General features: G+C 44.0%; 1 protein-coding gene across 16 annotated transcripts in view; it reads right to left on the bottom strand.

The window, feature by feature from the left end:
- itpr3 (inositol 1,4,5-trisphosphate receptor, type 3) overlaps nucleotides 1-24,367 on the bottom strand; it is a 285,052-nt gene that overhangs the window by 98,980 nt on the left and 161,705 nt on the right. For all 16 annotated transcript variants that reach the window (XR_009792909.1, XR_009792910.1, XM_061806443.1 and 13 more), the window contains 2 exons: nucleotides 14,004-14,075; nucleotides 5,261-5,380 (listed from right to left, as the gene is read on the bottom strand). Coding sequence is in view for 14 of the 16 variants with exons in the window: in XM_061806443.1 (XP_061662427.1) it covers nucleotides 5,261-5,380; nucleotides 14,004-14,075 (192 nt within the window). In the remaining 2 variants the exon portion in view is untranslated. The remainder of the gene's footprint in view (nucleotides 1-5,260; nucleotides 5,381-14,003; nucleotides 14,076-24,367) is intronic.

Below are 24,367 nucleotides of genomic sequence, written 5' to 3'. Positions count from 1 at the left end.
TGGGCACCATCCAACATGTTTATTTGCCGAAATCCATTGATATCTTCTGGTCTTTTCAGCTGGTATTCCATAGAATTATAGCTTTTAATATCTGCCACGTCTGTTGTGACAACCAACAGCAAAACAGGTCTCGGGCAATTTGAAAGATCTGCTCTGGTTCAATGGCTCCTGCAGTGCAGAGCAGTTAGGTTTTACCGGCAATATGGCGCCGTGCAAACTGTGACGTTACATAGCTCTATATATCTTGAAGACCCCCCCCCCAAAAAAAAAAAAAAAAAAAAAGCCAGATCTGCTTTTTGGAGCTTCAACTTCATCCAGCAATTCCCTCTCCCTCCCTTCTTCTTCCAATGCGTCATTTTCGGCTGTTGACTCTGTGTGCATCACCTCTCTAGTTCAAAAGGCATCCAAAGCGCTCGTGCTTGATCTTAAAGCTTCTGCTGAAACACCCAAGCTGAAGAGAAAGATCCAAAATTAGAGGATTGCTTGAAAATGAAGCTGCTTTCATTTTGTGGACAGCGGATTGCAAAAACAAAAACAAAAAAAAACAGCCTGGTGACAATGAAGAAGAGGAGGGAACCCCGCTGCTCTCATGCCACTCCCTGATGAGACAGAGCAACACACTTAAGTGGCAGATTTACAGCACTTGCGTACACCTCGTGTTGACCTTTCTGATATGCCCTTGCAAAATCCAAATTTAGTCTTTTATACAGACAGTCCTACTTCACTCGATCCATATACTGGTTCCTGATGATCCTTGATGATTCCTTGCTAATTTTGGAGCCGTGGCTTCGTCACCATTCCCTTCACAATACTCGTCACAAGCACCTGAGTTGTTGGCACAGAGAGGCCTGTCGTTTGGTTGAGGGAAAATCCGTCACCATTTACACGCCATTTGGCATGTTCCATAACTTTGGCACCGTTTGACTCTGCCGGAATTATATAAAATCTGATGGCAATGCAATTCTTCACCATGACAAGGTCGCAGCTCTCCTCGATGCAGTCCTTCTGACACCTCTCATAGCGGAGTGTAAATGTGCGGCACACACCAACTTGTCTGACCCTGTCTCTCAAGGAAATACATGTACGAACGCCACCGCCAAGGCTGTATCTCGGCTGCCTCTTACTTCATTCCACCTCACCTCCTTCTCCTCCAGAGCTCAGATGCACCTCCCCCCACTCTCTTGCTCTCTGACCAAGCTTGTGTGACAATAGTGCGGGGTGACTTTCGAGAATAGCATTTGGATGGACCCTGATGGTAAGGCTTGTCTTCCTCGACGTCTTTTTTTTGTTAATCTAAAATGACGCATGGGTTGGACCATGTTTCAAAAGCGATGTTTTTTGTGGTTCAGTGTAATTGGTTTACAATTTTTGTCTCTTTGTCTCTCGGCTTCCTCTAAAAATTCTGTTCTGTTCAACAATTAACTATGATGCTCAATAAACTTAATTAGATTACATACTGAGAAATCATAGAGGAAGCTCAAAAACCTTGGATACAGAATTTTTTTTCTGAACTTCTGATACTTCAAAAACTATGATATTGTAAAACTTTTCCAGCATAAAATGGATGCAGATTCTCCATTCTACTTGATCTAACAGCCAAACAGGACACGGAGGGAAAAAAAAAGGCACTACAGTAGTATTTCTACTTATGAAATTATTCTGTTTTGGAAGTCATTTTGTTACGAGAATTTTTCTTCAGTAGAAGCACATTGCTAATAGTGTAATCCGTTCCAAGCCCCCCAGCCCGCCCAAAATAAGCATTCAAAGTACATCATGTAAAGAATAATTTTTAAAAATTATGTTCATTTAGCTTTGGTGTTGGGTGACTATGCGAAGAGAAGGCTGAATGACGAGTTAAAGGCATCATGAGCGACAGACGAGGAGGCGAACTTTGACAGCTGAAGGAAAACATAGGTATAAACGTATACACACACACACAACTTCATTCCACTAACATTTCTTGGGGCCCACGGTGAAGAAAGATGAATAAACTTGCAAAAAAACAAACAAAAAATTTGTACTTTTCCAATGTGTGTTGGCTTGTGACAGCGCGAGTGTGATTCGGTGACAGTCTAGTGTCCAAGGGAATCAAAAAGCATTGTAGTAAAGATTGACATCCCTCCAAGCCAATGGGATGCGAGGAAGATGCTACGATGATTGTCAATGGGACAGCAGGTCGATTGTGCCACAAAAACCAAGATACAGGAAGTGCATAATGGGTAAAGATTGACGTCCCTCCTAGTCAATGGGATGCCAGGAAGATGCTACAGTTATAGCCAATGTTAGAGCAGCTCTATTGCGCCACACAAACCAAGATACAGGATATTTACATTCGGTGGAATTTGGGGAATCCAGGACCTATTTTTTTCTTTTGTATCTTGAATTTCCTTCATAACAAGAGATAATGTTTTTCATAGGAGTTGTTTCATAACCTGAATTCTTCATTACTACATATGTTTGTAAGTAGAGGTACCACTGTATCTTCTTTCTTCTTCTTTTCCTTTCGGCTTGTCCCGTTAGGGGTCGCCACAGCGTGTAATCTTTTGCCATCTTAGCCTATCTCCTGCATCTTCCTCTCTAACCCCAACTGCCCTCATGTCTTCCCTCACCACATCCATAAACCTTCTCTTTGGTCTTCCTCTTGCTCTTTTGCCTGGGAGCTCCATCCTCAGCATCCTTATACCAATATACTCACTCTCTCGCCTCTGGACATTCCAAACCATCGAAGTCTGCTCTCTCGAATCTTATCTCCAAAACATCCAACTTTGGCTGTCCCTCTAATGGCATGAAACCATACTGTTGCTCGCAGAGACTTACTTCTGTCCTGAGTCTAGCCTTTTAACATACTTCTCTAACACACCAGACTTACGCATGCAGTACCACAGTTCCTCTCTTGGTACTCTGTCATAGGCTTTCTCTAGATCCACAAAGACACAATGTAGCTCCTTCTGACCTTCTCTGTACTTTTCCACGAGCATCCTCAAGGCAAATAATGCATCTGTGGTACTCTTTCTAGGCATGAAACCATACTGTTGCTCGCAGATACTTACTTCTGTCCTGAGTCTAGCCTCCACTACTCTTTCCCATAACTTCATTGTGTGGCTCATCAACTTTATTCCTCTATAGTTCCCACAGCTCTGAACATCCCCTTTGTTCTTAAAAATGGCAACAAGAACACTTTTCCTCCATTCTTCAGGCATCTTTTCCCCCGCTAGTATTCTGTTGAATAAGTTGGTCAAAAACTCCACAGCCATCTCTCCAAATTGCTTCCATACCTCTACCGGTATGTCATCAGGACCAACTGCCTTTCCATTTTTCATCCTTTGTAGTGCCTTTCTGACTTCCCCCTTAGTAATCATTTCCACTTCCTGGTCCTTCACTCTTGCCTCTTCAACTCTTCCTTCTCTCTCATTTTCTTCATTCATCAACTTCTCAAAGTATTCTTTCCATCAATTTAGCACACTACTGGCACCAGTCAACACATTTCCATCTCTATCCTTAATCACCCTTACCTGCTGCACATCCTTCCCATCTCTATCCCTCTGTCTGGCCAACCTGTAGAGATCCTTTTCTCCTTCTTTTGTGTCCAACCTGGTGTACATGTCTTCATATGCCTCTTGTTTAGCCTTTGCCACCTCTACCTTTGCCCTACGTCGCATCTCGATGTACTCCTTTCGCCTCTCCTCAGTCCTCTCAGTATCCCACTTCTTCCTCGCTAATCTCTTTCCTTGTATGACTTCCTGTATTTTTGGGTTCCACCACCAAGTCTCCTTCTCCCCTTTCCTACCAGATGACACACCAAGTACTCTCCTGCCTGTCTCTCTGATCACCTTGGCTGTCGTCGTCCAGTCTTCCGGGAGCTTCGGTTGTCCATCGAGAGCCTGTCTCACCTCTTGCCGGAAGGCTGCACAACATTCTTCCTTTCTCAGCTTCCACCACATGGTTCTCTGCTCTACCTTTGTCTTCTTAATCTTCCTACCCACCACCAGAGTCATCCTACATACTACCAACCTATGCTGTCGTGCTACACTCTCCCCTACCACTACTTTACAGTCAGTAACCTCCTTCAGATTACATCGTCTGCACAAAATATAATCTACCTGCGTGGTTCTACCTCCCCTCTTGTAGGTCACTATATGTTCCTCCCTCTTCTGGAAATAAGTGTTCACTACAGCCATCTCCATCCTTTTTGCAAAGTCCACCACCACCTGTCCCTCAAAGTTCCTTTCCTGGATGCCGTACTTACCCATCACTTCTTCATCGCCCCTGTTTCCTTTACCAATATGTCCATTACAATCTGCACCAATCACAACTCTCTCACTGTCTGGGATGCTCAGAACTACTTCATCGAGTTCCTTCCAGAATTTCTCTTTCAGGTACCACTGTATATTATGCTGTATGTTAATGCCTTCTATATTGACAAATATTGGATTTTGAGGTGGCTAACAGGTTTCACAGGTTCTATCAAAAGTGCAAACCCCAATGAATATAACTGGGAATGTTAGTGCTTGTTTCCAGAAGTGAATTATTCTCCCAAAATTGGTAGTTATCTGCTGTAATATGTTCTTCCCCCTACCTAACAAGCTCCGCCTTTCACTTCAGTGCCAGATTGTTTCTCACCGTTGCAATACTGTCCAGCCTTTGACATCGAACCTTAAACTGTGTTTGGAATAACCTGATTTTGGTGCCTGCCTGTTTCATATATCTTCTGTCTGTCACCTGACCATATTTGAAAGTCTCTTCCTGCCTTCTTGTTCACTGACCATGGACAGTGTTGACTTGGAATTTTACATTTTGGACAACTTAAGTAGAACATAAAGAGGTGAATACTGGCTTCCAGACCCAACTTTGGAAATTGGATTTAGATTGAGGACTACTACTAGTCTCACTTGGCCCTTCACGAAGCACTACTTACCTGTTGATATCTACTGTTCCCTCCAGCCCACCTCTTCTAGCCTGCCACTTCTTTATTAGTTCCTCATCATACTGTGGCACATTTTAACGGTTTAAAGTGAACTGCCGCCAATAAACTCCTTTGAGTAAACCTATACGGACATTCATTACATCGTTGTTATTTCATCTGCTTTCCATCCACCTCTTGGATCCTGCTACTATTGGAGGAATCTCTAATGTGATAGTCAATTAAAATTTTTGGGCTTCTCTTGTAGTGAATCATGCATTTGAGTACGAACTGTTATCATGACATTTTTAGGGGAACATAAACCTGAAAAGCAGTGTTCTGGGATGTTGGTGGTCTTACCTGGTCATAGGAGACCTGCAGCAGATCCAGCATGACTTTATGAGCGCCCATGTTCTTTAGCAACCTCTGCTGCTTCTTCCAAACTCCACTGCTGCACATCTTATTTAGCCTCTCTAGTATCTATGGTAACACAACACAAATCTTTACAACATCTGTCTAGAATTTATAATGCCCAAATGCATGTCTAACCATCAGTTCCATAGACTTTTTGTGGTCACCATCTTTTCCAGGTCTTTCTCTCTGGATGACGCTACTGGATAATGCACACGAAAACCAACAGATATTTCAATTGTTTCTTTCCATCATCATTAACTTTTTTAAACAGTTGACTCCTAATTTAAACCAACACTTTGAAATTTTGCCCATCTGATTAGTTCCATTATTTCTCTATTCAATGTTGTGGCTCAGTTACATGCATCATTAGTTTTGTTATTGTTGATCAGTATCACCACACCATAACACTCAGTATATTGCCTATATGGCTCTGTGCTTTGAGCATTTGTATTTATGACCTAAATCAGTGTTTCTGAACCAGGCGTCCATTGGACCCCATGTTGTAATTGCAGGGGGTCCGCGGAAAAAAAAAAAAATTAAAAAAGATACTGTGACGTTGACATAGTATTATTTTACTCAAATGTGACCTACCTATCTACCTAAACTATAGAGCAGGGGTGCTCAATGTGTCAATCGCGGAGGCAGTTTTTTGCCGATAGCGACGGTGTGCCGCGAGAAAAAAAAAGACATCAGCTGTATTTTTCTGACCTATTTCAACCCATTCGTGTGCAGCGTCCCATTTTTGGGACATCATGATTTTCACGCATTATATCCTTCAGTATATCAAAATATTTAAGTGTTTTAATCTGAAGCCATAATGTGGTATCAGGAGAGGATAACTCATCGGTCAAAGTTAGCACGGAGTTATTTCCCTTTCCTTCCTGACCCAACATGGCTGCCTCAAGTACACATAGAGCGTTTTCCAAGAGAAGAAAGGGAGGAAAGTCAGTATGCAACCAAGTTTGTCTTCAAAACGCTAATCCATCGGTATTATTAATGCGTAAGTGTCGTTCTAGAATAAGAATTAATTAATAAACATATCTCGAGTATGTACCAATTCACAGACCTGAAAACATACCCGTCCCAGGTTTGGACGCTGCCCACGAGAGGGTACATCTTTTTTGCCCTTTGTTTTATGTATTAAACGAAAAAGAAGTGTTATTTCCCTGATTGTGTCCTGTTAGGAGACTTTTATCTCAATAAGGCAAAAAAATTGCCACCCTGCCTATGAATGGGTTAAGAAATCTTGTCAAACATGAGTATGGATGCTGGAGTAAAGAAGACAAAAACGTATCACTTTTATACAGAATGTGAGGCGGACTTTTTTTCACTATGTCATTTTTGAACTGCGTTTGCCTCATCTGCCAGTGTAGTGAGATGTGGAGCGGTTTTCGAACTGTTGATGGAAAATACAACACCGACATTCCGCCATAAAACAAGCTGAGAAAGAGAAAAGTGAACAATTTAAAATTGCAATTGGCTGCACAGCAGTCACTTTTCACACAAAATAGTTCAACAGAGAAAGCCACCACTGAAGCATCGTTCCGGGTTCCTCACATCATCGTTAATAACAAGAAGTCCTTCCAAGACGGAGAGATGGTAAAAGAGTCATAGATGACTCGTTGTACTGATCTTTTAAAAATAAGGCAGAAATATTATCTTCAAAGAAATCTCTGTAGCTGTAAAGGAGTACAGTTACACGGCGCTGTGAAGCCATGGCTGATGTGTGGAAGGACATCGGAGATTGTGTTTCTCACTGCAGTTGGACGAATCCATTGATGTGAGTGACACAGCCCGGGTGTGCATTTTCATTCGTAGGTTGGTGAGTGATCATCGTGAACTCAGATAGTTACAAAAAAGGTTTATGGTTCAGTATGTTGTGTTGTGCAATGCAGCCCTATGGGGGCACAAACCAGTGCAATCTGTAGGGCGGTCCCAAGCCCGGATAAATGCAGAGGGTTGCGTCAGGAAGGGCATCCGGCGTAAAAACTGTGCCAAACAAATATGAGCGTTCATCTAAAGAATCCCATACCGGATCTGTCGTGGCCCGGGTTAACAATGCCCGCCCCCGGCACTGCTAACCTGCAGGGCATCGGTGGAAATTCAGCTACTTTGGGTCGAAGACAAAGAAGAGGAGGAAACCGGATCCAGCGTCAGAAGAAAAAGAGGAATGCACAGAGCCTGTGTAGGGACTTTGAATGTTGGGACTATGACAGGAAAAGCTCAGGAGTTGGTTGACATGATGATTAGGAGAAAGGTTGATATTCTGTGCATCCAAGAGAGCAGGTGGAAAGGTAGTAAGGCTAGAAGTTTGGGAGCAGGGTTTAAATTATTCTACCACGGAGTAGATGGGAAGAGAAATGGAGTAGGGGTTATTTTAAAGGAAGAGCTGGCTAAGAATGTCTTGGAGGTGAAAAGAGTATCAGATCGAGTGATGAGACTAAAATTTGAAATTGAGGGTGTTATGTATAATGTGGTTAGCGGCTATGCACCACAGGTAGGATGTGACCTAGAGTTGAAAGAGAAATTCTGGAAGGAACTAGATGAAGTTGTTCTGAGCATCCCAGACAGCGAGAGAGTTGTGATTGGTGCAGATTGTAATGGACATATTGGTAAAGGAAACAGGGGCGATGAAGAAGTGATGGGTAAGTACGGCATCCAGGAAAGGAACTTTGAAGGGCAGATGGTGGTGGACTTTGCAAAAAGGATGGAGATGGCTGTAGTGAACACTTATTTCCAGAAGAGGGAGGAACATATAGTGACCTACAAGAGCGGAGGTAGAACCACAAAGGTTGATTATATTTTGTGCAGACGATGTAATCTGAAGGAGGTTACTGACTGTAAAGTAGTGGTAGGGAGAGTGTAGCTCGACACCATAGGATGGTAGTATGTAGGATGATTCTGGTGGTGGGTAGGAAGATTAAGAAGACAAAGGTAGAGCAGAGAACCATGTGGTGGAAGCTGAGAAAGGAAGAATGTTGTGCGGCCTTCCGGAAAGAGGTGAGACAGGCTCTCGATGGACAACCGAAGCTCCCGGAAGACTGGACGACGACAGCCAAGGTGATCAGAGAGACAGGCAGGAGAGTACTTGGTGTGTCATCTGGTAGGAAAGGGGAGAAGGAGACTTGGTGGTGGAACCCCAAAATACAGGGAGTCAAACAAGGAAAGAGATTAGCGAAGAAGAAGTGGGATACTGAGAGGACTGAGGAGAGGTGAAAGGAGTACATCGAGATGCGACGTAGGGCAAAGGTAGAGGTGGCAAAGGCTAAACAAGAGGCATATGAAGACATGTACACCAGGTTGGACACGAAAGAAGGAGAAAAGGATCTCTACAGGTTGGCCAGACAGAGGGATAGAGACGGGAAGGATGTGCAGCAGGTAAGGGTGATTAAGGATAGAGATGGAAATGTGTTGACTGGTGCCGGTAGTGTACTAAATAGATGGAAAGAATACTTTGTGAAGTTGATGAATGAAGAAAATGAGAGAGAAGGAAGAGTTGAAGAGGCAAGTGTGAAGGACCAGGAAGTGGAAATGATTACGAAGGGGGAAGTCAGAAAGGCACTACAAAGGATGAAAAATGGAAAGGCAGTTGGTCCTGATGACATACCGGTAGAGGTATGGAAGCAATTTGGAGAGATGGCTGTGGAGTTTTTGACCAACTTATTCAACAGAATACTAGCGGGCGAAAAGATGCCTGAAGAATGGAGGAAAAGTGTTCTAGTTCCCATTTTTAAGAACAAAGGGGATGTTCAGAGCTGTGGGAACTATAGAGGAATAAAGTTGATGAGCCACACAATGAAGTTATGGGAAAGAGTAGTGGAGGCTAGACTCAGGACAGAAGTAAGTATCTGCGAGCAACAGTATGGTTCATGCCTAGAAAGAGTACCACAGATGCATTATTTGCCTTGAGGATGCTCGTGGAAAAGTACAGAGAAGGTCAGAAGGAGCTACATTGTGTCTTTGTGGATCTAGAGAAAGCCTATGACAGAGTACCAAGAGAGGAACTGTGGTACTGCATGCGTAAGTCTGGTGTGGCAGAGAAGTATGTTAAAATAGTACACGACATGTATGATGGCAGCAGAACAATGGTGAGGTGTGCCTTAGGTGTGACAGAGGAATTTAAGGTGGAGGTGGGACTGCGTCAGGGATCAGCTCTGAGCCCCTTCCTGTTTGCAGTGGTAATGGATAGGCTGACAGATGAGGTTAGACTGGAATCCCCTTGGACCATGATGTTCGCAGATGATATTGTGATATGCAGTGAAACCAGGGAGCATGCAGAGGAACAATTAGAAAGATGGAGACATGCACTGGAAAGGAGAGGAATGAAGATTAGCCGAAGTAAAACAGAATATATGTGCGTGAATGAGAAAAGTGGAGGGGGAAGAGTGAGGCTACAGGGAGAAGAGATAGCGAGGGTGGACGACTTCAAATACTTGGGGTCAACAATACAGAGCAATGGAGAGTGTGGTCAGGAAGTGAAGAAACGGGTCCAAGCAGGTTGGAACAGCTGGCGAAAGGTGTCTAGTGTGTTATGTGACAGAAGAGTGTCTGCTAGGATGAAGGGCAAAGTTTACAAAACAGTGGTGAGGCCGGCCATGATGTACGGATTAGAGACGGTGGCACTGAAGAAACAACAGGAAGCTGAACTGGAGGTGGCAGAAATGAAGATGTTGAGGTTCTCGCTCGGAGTGACCAGGTTGGATAGGATTAGAAATGAGCACATTAGAGGGACAGCCAAGCTGGATGTTTTGGAGACAAGATTCGAGAGAGCAGACTTCGATGGTTTGGACATGTTCAGAGGCGAGAGAGTGAGTATATTGGTAGAAGGATGCTGAGGATGGAGCTCCCAGGCAAAAGAGCGAGAGGAAGACCAAAGAGAAGGTTTATGGATGTGGTGAGGGAAGACATGAGGGCAGTTGGGGTTAGAGAGGAAGATGCAGGAGATAGGCTAAGATGGCAAAAGATGACACGCTGTGGCGACCCCTAACGGGACAAGCCGAAAGGAAAAGAAGAAGAAGATGTTGTGTTATGCAATACTGACTCATGCGGTTATGCAAGGCACACATACATTTACACATAAAGAATCCTCAATATACTTAAAAAGAAATATGTTTTGCATTTTTGTCGTAGGTAGATCTTTATGGCCCGGTCATTGTATTTCATTATTGGTCGTTCTAAAAAAAAAAAGACCTCAGGCCCCCCACCACACCACACATCACCCTACCCCCGGTCGATCGCTAGAGGCTGGCTGCTTGAAAAGTAGATCTTGTGGTAAAAAAAAGTCTGGGCACCCGTGCTATAGAGAGTAATAGGAATTTTTAAAGCAATTCCATCTATTTCATAACTGTAATTCATGATGTACGGATTAGAGACAGTGGCACTGAAGAAACAACAGGAAGCAGAAATGAAGATGTTGAGGTTCTTGCTCGGAGTGGGCAGGTTGGATAGGATTAGAAATGAGCTCATTAGAGGGACAGCCAAAGTTGGATCTTTTGGAGATAAGATTCGAGAGAGCAGACTTCGATGGTTTGGACATGTTCAGAGGCGAGAGAGTGAGTATATTGGTGGAAGGGTGCTGAGGATGGAGCTGCCAGGCAAAAGAGCGAGAGGAAGACCAAAGAGAAGGTTTATGGATGTGGTGAGGGAAGAGATGAGGGCAGTTGGGGTTAGAGAGAAAGATGCAGGAGATAGGCTAAGATGGAAAAAGATGACACGCAGTGGCAACCCCTAATGGGACAAGCCAAAAGGGAAAAAAAAAATTCATTGCATCTTAATGAGACATCTCACTCCCATTTGCATTATTTCAGTTATTTCATGAAACTCAATACAAATTTAGCATAATCTGTATTTTGTTGAAATTGTGAGCTCCATAGCGTTTTAGTGGTAATACATCTTTAATTAATAATATTTTTAATGTGAAACATCTGCAGGAAGATTGTGATCAAAGTCACTGAATTCGCCAGGTTCAGGTCCAAAAAACTTTGTTACATATTTTTTAAATTTATTGTATAACAATTTTGTTTTGTTAATACACTTATTTCTGAAAGCCACTGCATAACATGCCATTTGTTACACATATTTGCAAAAACTGCATGTGTTATGCAAATGCACAAGTTATGCTGTTTGGTGGGGAGAATACTTCGGAGACTTCCTCAATTCCACAAACATGCCCTCCCATGAGGAAGCTGAGTCTGGGTGCTCTGAGCCAGGCTCTTCTATCTCTGGTGTTGAGTTTGCCGAGGTGGTTAAAAAGCCCCTTGGTTATAGGGCCGGTGGGGTGGATGAGATTAGCCCGGAGTTCCTAAAGGCTTTGGATGTTGTGGGGCTGTCCTGGTTGACACTTCTCTGCAACACTGCATGGACATTGGGACATTGCCTCTGGATTGGCAGACTGGGTGGTGGTCCCCCTTTCCAGGAAGGGGGACCGGAGGGTGTGTTCCAACGAGAGGGGGATCACAGTCCTCAGCCTACCTGGTAAGGTCTATTCAGGGGTGTGAGAGAGAAAGGATCCGTTGGGAAGTCGAATCCTAGATTCAGGAGGAGCAATGTGGTTTTCATCCTGGTCGTGGAACAGTGGACCAGCTCTATCTACACCCTCGGCAGGATCCTCGAAGGTCCGTGGGAGTTTGCCCAACCAGTCTCCATGTGTTTTATGGACTTGGAGAAGGCGTTCGACTGTGTTTCTCGGGGAGTCTTGTGGGGGGAACTTCGAGAGTATGTGGTCCCGAACCCCCTGATACGGGCTGTTCGGTCCGGTAATAAATTTTACCCATTTCCAGTGACAGTTGGACTCGACGAAGGCTGCCTTTGTCAACGATTTTGTTCATAACCTTTATGGACAGAATCTCTAGCCGCAGCCGAGGCATAGCGTGTCCGGTTTTGTGGCCTCAGCATTGCATCTCTGCTCTTTGCAAATGTGGTTCTGTTGGTTTTATCAAGCCGTGATCTCCAGCTTTCACTGGAGCAGTTCACAGCCGAGTGTGAAGCAACTGGGATGAGAATCAGCTCCTCCAAATCTGAGACCATGGTCTTCAGTCAGAAAAGGGTTGCATTCCCTCTCATGGTCGGGGGTGAGACCCTGCCCAAAGTGGAGGAATTCAAGTATCTTGGTGTCTTGTTCACAAGTGAGGGAAGAATGGAGCGGGAGATCAACAGACGGATTGGTGGAGTGCCTGCAGTGAAGCGGACTTTGTATCGGTCCGTTGCGGTAAAGAGGGAGCTAAGTCGAAAGGCGAAGCTCTCAATCTACCAGTCGATTTATGTGGGTCATGACCGAAAGAACAAAATCCTGGATACAAGCGGCCGAAATGAATTTCCTCCGCAGGGTGTCTCCCTTAGAGATACGGTGAGAAGCTCGGTCATCCAGGAGGAGCTCAGTGTCGAGCTGCTGCTCTACCGAATTGAGAGGAGCCAGATGAGGTGGCTGGGGCATCTGATTCGGATGCCTCCTGAACACCTCCCTGGTGAGGTGTTCCAGACATGTCCCACCGGAAAGAGACCCTGGGGATGACCCAGGACACACTGGAGACACTATGTCTCTCAGCTGGCTTGGGAATACCTCGGTATCCCTCCGGAAGAGATGGAAGAAGTGGTTGAGGAAAGGGAAGTCTGGGCATTGCTGCTGAAGCTACTTCCCCGCGACTCCACCGGAAGTAGCGGTAGAAAATTAATGAATGGATGGATGGATAAGAAGTATCCCTGCTAAAGCTACTGTTCCCGCGAACCGACCCGGAAAAGCGCTAGAAGATGAATGGATGGGTGGATTGATTGCATACAATGCACAAACCACATTGTTATTGAACTTAAATATGTTAAAATGTTACTGAAAACAATGCCTGACCATGTCAACATGGTTTTATAGATAATACAAACAGGAAATGAGATCATACTATAATTATGTTATGACTCAGTAACAAAGAAAGAAGGCAGAGAAGGGAAAAGTTGTTGGAGGAGAAACATTTGATGTAAAACTATCTAAAGGGAAAAGGGAGGCTGCACTGTTGCTATGTTGTTAAATGAATGTGAATGAATATGAATTTGAAAAAAAAAAACTAATTCAGCAGACGAATGTTTTTTCCCCTCTAGTTTTTAAAGCATTTTTCCTGCACCTACTTGACTCGCCACACCTCTTGTCGCTTTTAATGCATTTGCATTGGCTAAAGCAGGTGTTATAAGCAGATGCCAGATGGCTGACATCAAGCACTGTTGAGCAGATTGGTCATCACCATTCTAATGTTGGAAGGTGCTCGGTGACAATGACATGAACATGTTTGCTGGAGTCAGCTATGCATGTTAGCCGCACAACATACACTACAATACTTCCACTTTGTTTGATTGCTGCCCTTAGTCTTCTCGCAGATATAATGCAGAAGACTGTCTTTGTTCTTGTTTGCGTACAGATGTGTTCAAGGTGGCTGCGTTGTTGTTTTTGGTTTTTTTATTTTCTTGGGTTCGCTATTCTAGTAGAAACCCACATAAAGAAAGTACAGCTATGCAGAGCTGGTCTTTTCTAGTGAAAATGTGATTTGAGTGTTTTGAAACAGAAGAAGTTTCAAACAGACCCTTGATAGACACAGCATTTGGACACAAAAATAAAAAATAAGGATATTGCCACCAAAACACACGGCACACACAAAAAAAAGTGCCCACACAGTGATTGAAATATGACAATGCAGAGAATCTTGCTGACCTCTTTGACGTTCTGATAGTTTTCGTTCTTCTCGCCTTTCTCCTTCATGGGGGTGGCATCCTCCGCTGCCCCCTGCAGGGTGAACATGGCAACATAGCATGCAGGACAGATGATGTCACATGGCAAAGGGCTTTGGAACAGTGTTCGTAAAAGGCAAACCATAGTTGTGCAGTGGGACCTTACCTGACTTAATCCATCGCTTAAACCCCCCACTATCACAATGCAATTATAGAAAACTTCAATACTCTTATAAGATAGAAGATTACGGCATACAACTGTGCCAGGTATCATCTGTAGCACTTGTTAATGAATTTATACCTTCTTCTTCTTCTTTTCCTTTCGGCTTGTCCCGTTAGGGGTCGCCACAGCGTGTCATCTTTTGCCATCTTAGCCTATCTCCTGCATCTTCCTCTCGAACCCCAACTGCCCTCATGTCTTCCCTCACCACATCCATAAACCTTCTCTTTGGTCTTCCTCTCGCTCTTTTGCCTGGGAGCTCCATCCTCAGCATCCTTCTACCAATATACTCACTCTCTCGCCTCTGAACATGTCCAAACCATCGAAGTCTGCTCTCTCGAATCTTGTCTCCAAAACATCCAGCTTTGGCTGTCCCTCTAATGAGCTCATTTCTAATCCTATCCAACCTGGTCACTCCGAGCGAGAACCTCAACATCTTCATTTCTGCCACCTCCAGTTCAGCTTCCTGTTGTTTCTTCAGTGCCACCATCTCTAATCCGTACATCATGGCCGGCCTCACCACTGTTTTGTAAACTTTGCCCTTCATCCTAGCAGACACTCTTCTGTCACATAACACACCAGACACCTTTCGCCAGCAGTTCCAACCTGCTTGGACCCGTTTCTTCACTTCCTGACCACACTCTCCATTGCTCTGTATTGTTGACCCCAAGTATTTGAAGTCGTCCACCCTCGCTATCTCTTCTCCCTGTAGCCTCACTCTTCCCCCTCTACTTTTCTCATTCACGCACATAAATTCTGTTTTACTTCGGCTAATCTTCATTCCTCTACTTTCCAGTGCATGTCTCCATCTTTCCAATTGTTCCTCTGCATGCTCCCTGCATTCACTGCATATGACAATATCATCTGCGAACATCATGGTCCAAGGGGATTCCAGTCTAACCTCATCTGTCAGCCTATCCATTACCACTGCAAACAGGAAGGGGCTCAGAGCTGATCCCTGATGCAGTCCCACCTCCACCTTAAATTCCTCTGTCACACCTAAGGCACACCTCACCATTGTTCTGCTGCCATCATACATGTCGTGTACTATTTTAACATACTTCTCTGCCACACCAGACTTACGCATGCAGTACCACAGTTCCTCTCTTGGTACTCTGTCATAGGCTTTCTCTAGATCCACAAAGACACAATGTAGCTCCTTCTGGCCTTCTCTGTACTTTTCCACGAGCATCCTCAAGGCAAATAATGCATCTGTGGTACTCTTTCTAGGCATGAAACCATACTGTTGCTCGCAGATACTTACTTCTGTCCTGAGTCTAGCCTCCACTACTCTTTCCCATAACTTCATTGTGTGGCTCATCAACTTTATTCCTCTATAGTTCCCACAGCTCTGAACATCCCCTTTGTTCTTAAAAATGGGAACTAGAACACTTTTCCTCCATTCTTCAGGCATCTTTTCGCCCGCTAGTATTCTGTTGAATAAGTTGGTCAAAAACTCCACAGCCATCTCTCCAAATTGCTTCCATACCTCTACCGGTATGTCATCAGGACCAACTGCCTTCCCATTTTTCATCCTTTGTAATGCCTTTCTGACTTCCCCCTTAGTAATCATTTCCACTTCCTGGTCCTTCACTCTTGCCTCTTCAACTCTTCCTTCTCTCTCATTTTCTTCATTCATCAACTTCTCAAAGTATTCTTTCCATCTATTTAGCACACTACCGGCACCAGTCAACACATTTCCATCTCTATCCTTAATCACCCTAACCTTCTGCACATCCTTCCCATCTCTATCCCTCTGTCTGGCCAACCTGTAGAGATCCTTTTCTCCTTCTTTCGTGTCCAACCTGGTGTACATGTCTTCATATGCCTCTTGTTTAGCCTTTGCCACCTCTACCTTTGCCCTACGTCGCATCTCGATGTACTCCTTTCGCCTCTCCTCAGTCCTCTCAGTATCCCACTTCTTCTTCGCTAATCTCTTTCCTTGTATGACTCCCTGTATTATGGGGTTCCACCACCAAGTCTCCTTCTCCCCTTTCCTACCAGATGACACACCAAGTACTCTCCTGCCTGTCTCTCTGATCACCTTGGCTGTCGTCGTCCAGTCTTCCGGGAGCTTCGGTTGTCCATCGAGAGCCTGTCTCACCTCTTTCCGGAAGGCCGCACAACATTCTTCCTTTCTCAGCTTCCACCACCTGGTTTTCTGCTCTACCTTGGTCTTCTTAATCTTCCTACCCACCACCAGAATCATCCTACATACTACCATCCTATGCTGTCGAGCTACACTCTCCCCTACCACTACTTTACAGTCAGTAACCTCCTTCAGATTACATCGTCTGCACAAAATATAATCTACCTGCGTGGTTCTACCGCCGCTCTTGTAGGTCACTATATGTTCCTCCCTCTTTTGGAAATAAGTGTTCACTACAGCCATCTCCATCCTTTTTGCAAAGTCCACCACCATCTGCCCTTCAAAGTTCCTTTCCTAGATGCCGTACTTACCCATCACTTCTTCATCGCCCCTGTTTCCTTACCAATATGTCCATTACAATCTGCACCAATCACAACTCTCTCGCTGTCTGGGATGCTCAGAACTACTTCATCTAGTTCCTTCCAGAATTTCTCTTTCAACTCTAGGTCACATCCTACCTGTGGTGCATAGCCGCTAACCACATTATACATAACACCCTCAATTTCAAATTTTAGTCTCATCACTCGATCTGATACTCTTTTCACCTCCAAGACATTCTTAGCCAGCTCTTCCTTTAAAATAACCCCTACTCCATTTCTCTTCCCATCTACTCCGTGGTAGAATAATTTAAACCCTGCTCCCAAACTTCTAGCCTTACTACCTTTCCACCTGCTCTCTTGGATGCACAGAATATCAACCTTTCTCCTAATCATCATGTCAACCAACTCCTGTGCTTTTCCTGTCATAGTCCCAACATTCAAAGTCCCTACACTCAGTTGTAGGCTCTGTGGATTCCTCTTTTTCTTCTGACGCTGGATCCTAATACCATGATAAAAATAAACAGCCTTATCAGAGGTACTGACTATTGTTAATTATTGAATCTGTCTGTGTACAGACAAGGTTTGCTCTGAATTCAGAGAATAGAAAGAAAAAGCTGACATCATTGAAGGCCAGCTCGGTGGCCTTATGAGGAAGAAATTGAAATCTGATTCGTTAAAGAAACAGTCCTATTGCTAACATAGTTTAACTTACATTGACCAGCACCACTGATTCTGAAAAATCATGGGGGTCATTTATCAAAAAGTACATAGGATTCTTTCTAAAAACATACGCACACACAAAAGCTGAAAATGCTGTACAACGACCATAACAAAAATCCCATCAAACCGTATGGATGCACACTAGCACATGTAGGAAATTTGCCTTGATGACAACTGTCAGCTGCTGCCCTGTGCTTCATGGAGAGTTAGCTTTGCGAGCGCATCCCCGACGGCGCAGTTACACTGCCCGGCTTTCATCTGTGTCGAGTGGACTGAATCGCAGAGCTAGCATGGAAATCGAAGGTGGTGGAATATCCTTTTCTATCAATGAGAAATGGTGACCAAACGTTACACAGCTCAGCACACACTGCAGCCCGCTTTTGGAGTTGTTGTTTTTGAACTGTAACCCATTTTATTCACCATGTGAATTTGCCTCTTTCATTTTTGTAGGTGTTTACATTTCACCCCAAGCTAGCATGAACGCAGCACTGCCTAATGCTCCCTGAGCAAGTAAATAAGATTGAGAAAAAACACCCAGATTCACCGTTCATCATCCTAGGAGATTTTAACACAGCTAAACTTGACCACGAACTCCCTAAATATAAGCAGCACATAAAATGCCCAACAAAGGAAAATAACACTCTAGACCACTGTTATACTTCTATCAAATATGCATATCGTGCAATTCCCCACGTACCCCTCGGCTCCTCCAATCGCTGCTTGCTGTACTTGAAGGTCAAGTGTCATCCCTATAAACATTCTAAAATGAATATTGTAATGAAAAATACATATAACATTATATTCACTTCAATGTCTGTATAAGAAAAAAAAAAATGAGTGGAGAGCGCGTCATCCATTCGCAAAGTAGCAGAAGTGTCATTCAATGACATCCAAGTGGTTGCCATATTGGCTGCATATCCTGTCCGTGACGTCACCCCGGACATTCGCCATTGAAAACATGCTGTGGACCCTACTATGGGATACGAACACGTCCCTTCTGACACAGAAGCTCTTTTCGAAGAAGAGAACATCACACAACGGAGTGATATATATATATATATATATATATATATATATATATATATAATATTGCCCATATTGGGGCAATATTACCCTATTGTTTTGAGCCATATTCAGATAATATGCGATCACGGCCAAACCGCCTTCCCCCTCCGAACCACTTCTGCGGCGGAGATGAGCCATTGCGGCCCGGCGCCGCAACGAGCCACCCGAGCCAACAGGGCCGGCGGCCGGCTCGGCCTTGTCACGGCGGCTTATCATGGCGCCGAGTTGGGCTGCTTTACGTTCGCGGCTCAGTGTGCCATAAACAATTATCACTGCCGCCATCGGGGGTGTTGGTCATCGCGGACGACGGCGGCGGCTATGAACAACCCTGTCGGCAATGGCACATTCAACGGCGTGCAACGACAACACCGTAAAGCGGCCTGGCTCAGCACCGTGATAAGCCACCTCGGGGCCGAAGATCAACCAACCCAGCCGAAGCCGTGACCGGCGGACGTGGCCCTGAAGCCAGCGAAGGCGGAAGCCGTCCGATGCGCACATCGACACATTTAGCACCCCTGGCATATGTATGCGGAAGTTTTGTTACATTATGAGAGACGGATTACGTGGTCCGCCCCAAACTATTATATTTTTTTAGTAGCTGTATACACACCTACCTGTCATTTGGAACCCACAAAGCTCTCGTCCTTTGGACCCGTGCAATCAATTTTTCACGGCGAACTGGTTCTCTTGCAAACTTATGAAGAGTAAATCCATCCTCTCGAGTGGACTGTTCAAGCAATGTCCAGCAATGCAACGAGCCGATATTTTGGCTAACACGAAGGAACAGCGAGCTACCTTCCCAGAGGTAAAACTAATAGAAACAAACGAGTCCACTTGAGGGCGGTACAGCCATGAATGTCACTTCCTGCTTATTCTCGAAAACAAATCCCGTGAGAGGATTTTCATGGCGGGAGTTACGAAAAGCTCTATACGTCAAAATCATGTTTTGTGGTGAAAAAACGCATGGGTCCATGTCGGCTGCCGTTTTTTTCATTAATAACGTACAAAAAAATCATGCATTTCATGACAGTGGCCCTTTAAAGGAATACTCCCCTGAACAATGAAAAGCCTTAATCCAATAGGTCACGTCATATGTACTGTACCTTGAAAATTTGAGGTTAATCCGATATTTAATGGTGTTTTGAGAAGATTTTTATTGGCAATTACGAATTTTCACGGGCCCCACCATTTTGGTGAGTCACATGACCTACTTGCGCGGATGTGACATATTTTGCGCGTAAACAAAGAAATCATGGTCGATTTGGCATATTCCACCCAGTAACAAAAAAAAGGAAACATTTAAGGAGCCAGTGGCTAGCAAAGTGTGGTCGCCCTGAGCCATACAATATATGTACAGGTGTATTTGTGCATATATTTAAGACCAACACCTTTTGAGTACAAAAAGCCTCTGAATTCTTATAACAACATTGTTATTATGTTGCTAACCAATGATGAAAAAAGTACTTCTTACCATTAATGCGACTTCTTGTGTTTTCATGCGTCATGCAGGCATTGAGACTTCCATCTGTTTATCGTGACCATAATTCAATTTGATGCCAACAAAGGCCTCTTTTTTATTCATTTTATCATCTTGTACTTATGCAAAGTTGGCAAAATGTTGATTGGCAACATCAAGTACCAATGCTTTAGCATACTCCCCATCTGTGAGTTCAAACACACAGCAGAACCCTCCCTCTCCACAAAGGCTGTCCATTCCTGTTGAAAACGTCAGTACTCCTCTTTTTTTTTTATTTGAGCAAGCTTTGTCAATACTTTCCATAATTATTGTTTCGACAGAATCAGCATTTGACCGTTTTGCGCCTGTGGTTAGTTAGCTAGTCAGACTCCGTGTCATTAACGTCCGAAAATCCATCCAAATATTCACCATTATTTACAGCCACAGGTTCAAATCTGTATGGACATATTCCCCCGTCTTCCCAATCAACCGATACTGCTATTTCTTCATCAGATGAGCATAAATCCGAGAAATCAGCCCTGTCTGCGTATTCCTTTGTTTGCACACAGGAGACGTCACTTTCTGTTTTGTTTGTCATGTGACTCGCCAAAATGGTGGCACCCATGAAAATTCGTAATTGCAGAGAAAAAATTTTCGAAACCTCATTAAATTATATCGGATTAACCTCAAATTTTCAAGGTACAGTACATATGACATGACCTATCGGATTAAGACTTTTCATTGTTCAGCGGAGCATTCCTTAAATACATACAGGCAAATTAAGGAGCAAAGCCTCCAGTCTCGCCAATTCCTGTCGATATGCAGACTCGTTGCCGTCTTTGATGAGGCCGATGACTGTGTTGTCATCTGCGAACTTCAGGAGATTGAGAGCTAGGTTCCTTGAGCTGCAGTAATTTGTGTAAAGCGAGAACAGCAGACCGGAGAGGATGCAACCTTGGGATGCCCCAGTCCTGATAGTGCACGCGGATGAGGTGGTATCCCCCAGCCTCACCTGCTGTGTTCGCCCTGTCAGGAAGTCTCCTTCACCATAACTGCCCCTGCTGCTGTCCAACTGTCTTGTGTCAACCATCGGGACCTTCAAATTCTTGGGAATTACAGTTTCACAGAACCTGAAGTGGGAGACGAACATCAACTCCATCCTCAAAAAATCCCAGCAAAAGATGTATTTCTACCGGCTTCTGAGGAAGCACGGCTTGTCACAAGAGCTGCTGAGGCAGTTTGACACAGCAGTCATCCAATCAGTACTGTGTATCTCCATCACAGTCTGGTTTGGGGCTGCCACAAAAAAGGACAAACTCCGACTGCAATGGATAATCAACACTGCTGAAGGGATTGTTGGCACCACCCTACCCACCCTTCAATACTTGCACGCCACTCGAACTAGGTCCAGAATGGGCAGTATCCTTTTGGACCCTCCACATCCTGGCCACCAGCTCTTCCAGCTCCTTCCGCCGAGTAAGCACTACCAATCAATGCAAGTCAAAAATAGCAGGCATTCAAACTGTTTTTTCCCTGCTGGCAATTAAGTCATTAAATTCTTGATCAGCTAACCTCCTATTTTCTGCCTTGTGCCACTGCTCCGACACACCCTCACAACCTGCTGTTACAGGCAGAGTGTAACCGAAGACAGAAAAGAGCAAATACAAAGAGAGACCATCGCAGATGAAACGATGAAAAAAACTTAAGAGTACAATACTGAAAAGATGGCCAGGTAATAAAAAAAAGATTGCCCACTCAAAATACAAGACTATTGGAATTGTAGAAACGAGCTCACAGTGGTGGATAACATCATAATGAAAGGAAGTAAACTTGTTATTCCTTCATCTCTACATAAACAGATGTTCAAAAAAATACAGGAAGGCCACCTCGGAGAGGTTAAATGCAAACGGAGAGGTAGAGAGGTAATGTACTGGCCGAGAATAAATCAAGACATTAGCCAGACAACAGCATCATGCTAACTATGCTGCACCTACAGACCAAAACAACGAGCCCCTGATGACTCATCCAGTGCCACACCACCCCTACTACAAAGTCGGAACGGATCTATTCGACTGGGACGCAAACCATTACATAGTGGTCACTGACTACTTCTCAAACTTTCCTGAAGTTGGAGTACTGCAGCCAACATCAAGCAAAGCAGTTATCAGCTACTTAAAGACTGTTTTTGCCAGACGTCCCGTGTGAAGTGTTTTCGGACAATGGGACTCAATTTTCGACCTGTGAGTTTGCTGCTTTTGCCAATGAATGGGGATTTAAACACACCACATCAAGTCCAGCATATCCCAAATGTAACGGTTTGGCACAAAGCTCTGTGAAGACGTAAAAAATTCTGTTAAAAAAGTCACAAACCAATGATGGCTTCTAGAAGAGTCTACTGATTTACAGGAGTGCACCGTTGCCAAACGGGCTTTCACCAGTACAAATGCTAATGGGTAGGCGGATCCGCTCTAACCTGCCAGTAAATGAAGATATGCTAACACCCAAAGGCGCATCCAGAATCAGGAAGGAAAAGGAGGACCAAACGGCGAAACAGAGGCAGTGGCATGATCGAACAGCGAAACATCTGCCCATGCTGAAGCCTGGAGATGTTGTGTGTCTCAGAGACTGTTCCACAGGCACATGGGAGCCAACTGGACATGTACAGGAGGAAGTTGCTTCACAATTCTACCAAGTACAGATTGACAGTGGACCGACGCTGAGAAGGACAACAGCCATGTCCACATTTGCCTGTATTTGTGCGCTTTCCTCCTTGTCTGCGGTTTCTTTCTTATCCACTGCTCTGGACAGAGTGTCAGCTGTGTACATATATATATCATGTGCAGGTCGTATTTTTGCAGTCTGATTAGCATGCGCTGGATCCTTACAGGACAGTCATTTAATGGTTTGTTCATCATGGACACCAAAGGTTTGTGATCAGTTTCCACTTCAAACCTCTGACCATAAACATATTGACGGAAACATGCATACAAACTAGCCAACAACTCTTTTTCTATTTGTGCGTACCGAACCGCCCAAGCATTCTCTACTGGTATTGTGGTTGACCTCTGGTGTTGACACAATACCGTATAGCAGATTAAGAAATCTATAACTTCCTTCTGGAGTGTTGAATATAAGTCGGGAACTCTCCTCATCAAGCCTCATTTGCCAGATGCCTGACGAAGCACCTAATTGCCTGAACTATTTAGCTCCCGCAAATTGTGCCATGATTTCTTCTCTGGTTGGGACCTTAAAATGTTCTCTTTGATCTGCTTTATTTAGATCCCTTGAATCTAGGCATGTTCCCAGGGCACCTGTTCTCTTCTGCAGAACGAGTGAACTGACCCATTCTGTTGGCTCATCAACGTCCTTGATGTCTTCTAATTTTTCCATCCGCGCCAGTTCCTTTTTAAGTTTTTCTTGCAGTGCAAATTGAATTTTTTTGCAAGGATGCACAACAGGAGGCACACAAAAGAGTGCCAAAAGTGTGATCCACGTGTATTTTATTTAGACCAGGAAGACATCCAAGTCCTTCGAAACAGTATTTATATTCCTCCATGAGTGAATCCTGAAAAGTTGCATTGTTTGATGACATCACGACAAACACTTTTGACAAGATTGAGCTTTATGCAAGTACTGAGACCCAGGATTGGCTGTACACTCATTTCCATGATCAATAGTTGTGCTTTTATCTTTGGATTTTTGTGTTTGAAAGTTGCAATACAACCTACTCTTACAGGAAATCGTTCTCTAGTATAACCACTCAATTTTGTCTTTACAGGATGAATTTTGCTTTTAACCTTCAATGTTTTGTAATCTCCTACGTATATCAGCTTTACATGAGCACCTATATCAAGCTTGAAGGGTACTATCGTCTGGTTCAATTCAATTTGGACAATCCATTCCTCTTTTTCAGTTGTGTAACCCTGTACCATGTTCACAATAAACTCATCATCCTCATCTTCCTCAACTGTGTGAACTTTCTGTCTTGAAGCCGCTCTGCAGCATTTAGCATAGTGATTGCCTTTTTCCACAGTTGTCACACAGTTTTCCAAATTCAGGACAGGATTTTGGCTTGTGACTGCCTCCACACTTACCACATTTAAACTCTGCTGGTTTCTCTTTTTGTATGGTACATGTTTTCTTTTTCCTTTGTTCTTTATTAATGACATGCACTGCGGTTTCAGCTCTTTGTAGCTCTTTTGCTTGAGCTCTGGTAGTTTCTGCAGCTCTACACATACTGACACACTTCGCTAACGTAAGTCCAGTTTCTCTCAGTAGTCTTTCTCTTTGGATTGTCTATTGTGCCACAAACAATTCTATCTTTCACTGGTGAGTCTCTCAGAGTGTCAAATTCGCATGTTTTGTTCAGTGTGTGAAGCTCTGCTAAGTACTGGTTAAAAGGTACTCTTTCCTTATG

The sequence above is a fragment of the Syngnathoides biaculeatus genome, chromosome 2 (assembly GCF_019802595.1).
Source record: "Syngnathoides biaculeatus isolate LvHL_M chromosome 2, ASM1980259v1, whole genome shotgun sequence".
Classification (NCBI taxonomy): domain Eukaryota; kingdom Metazoa; phylum Chordata; class Actinopteri; order Syngnathiformes; family Syngnathidae; genus Syngnathoides; species Syngnathoides biaculeatus.
This window is presented reverse-complemented; position numbering and strand designations above follow the sequence as displayed.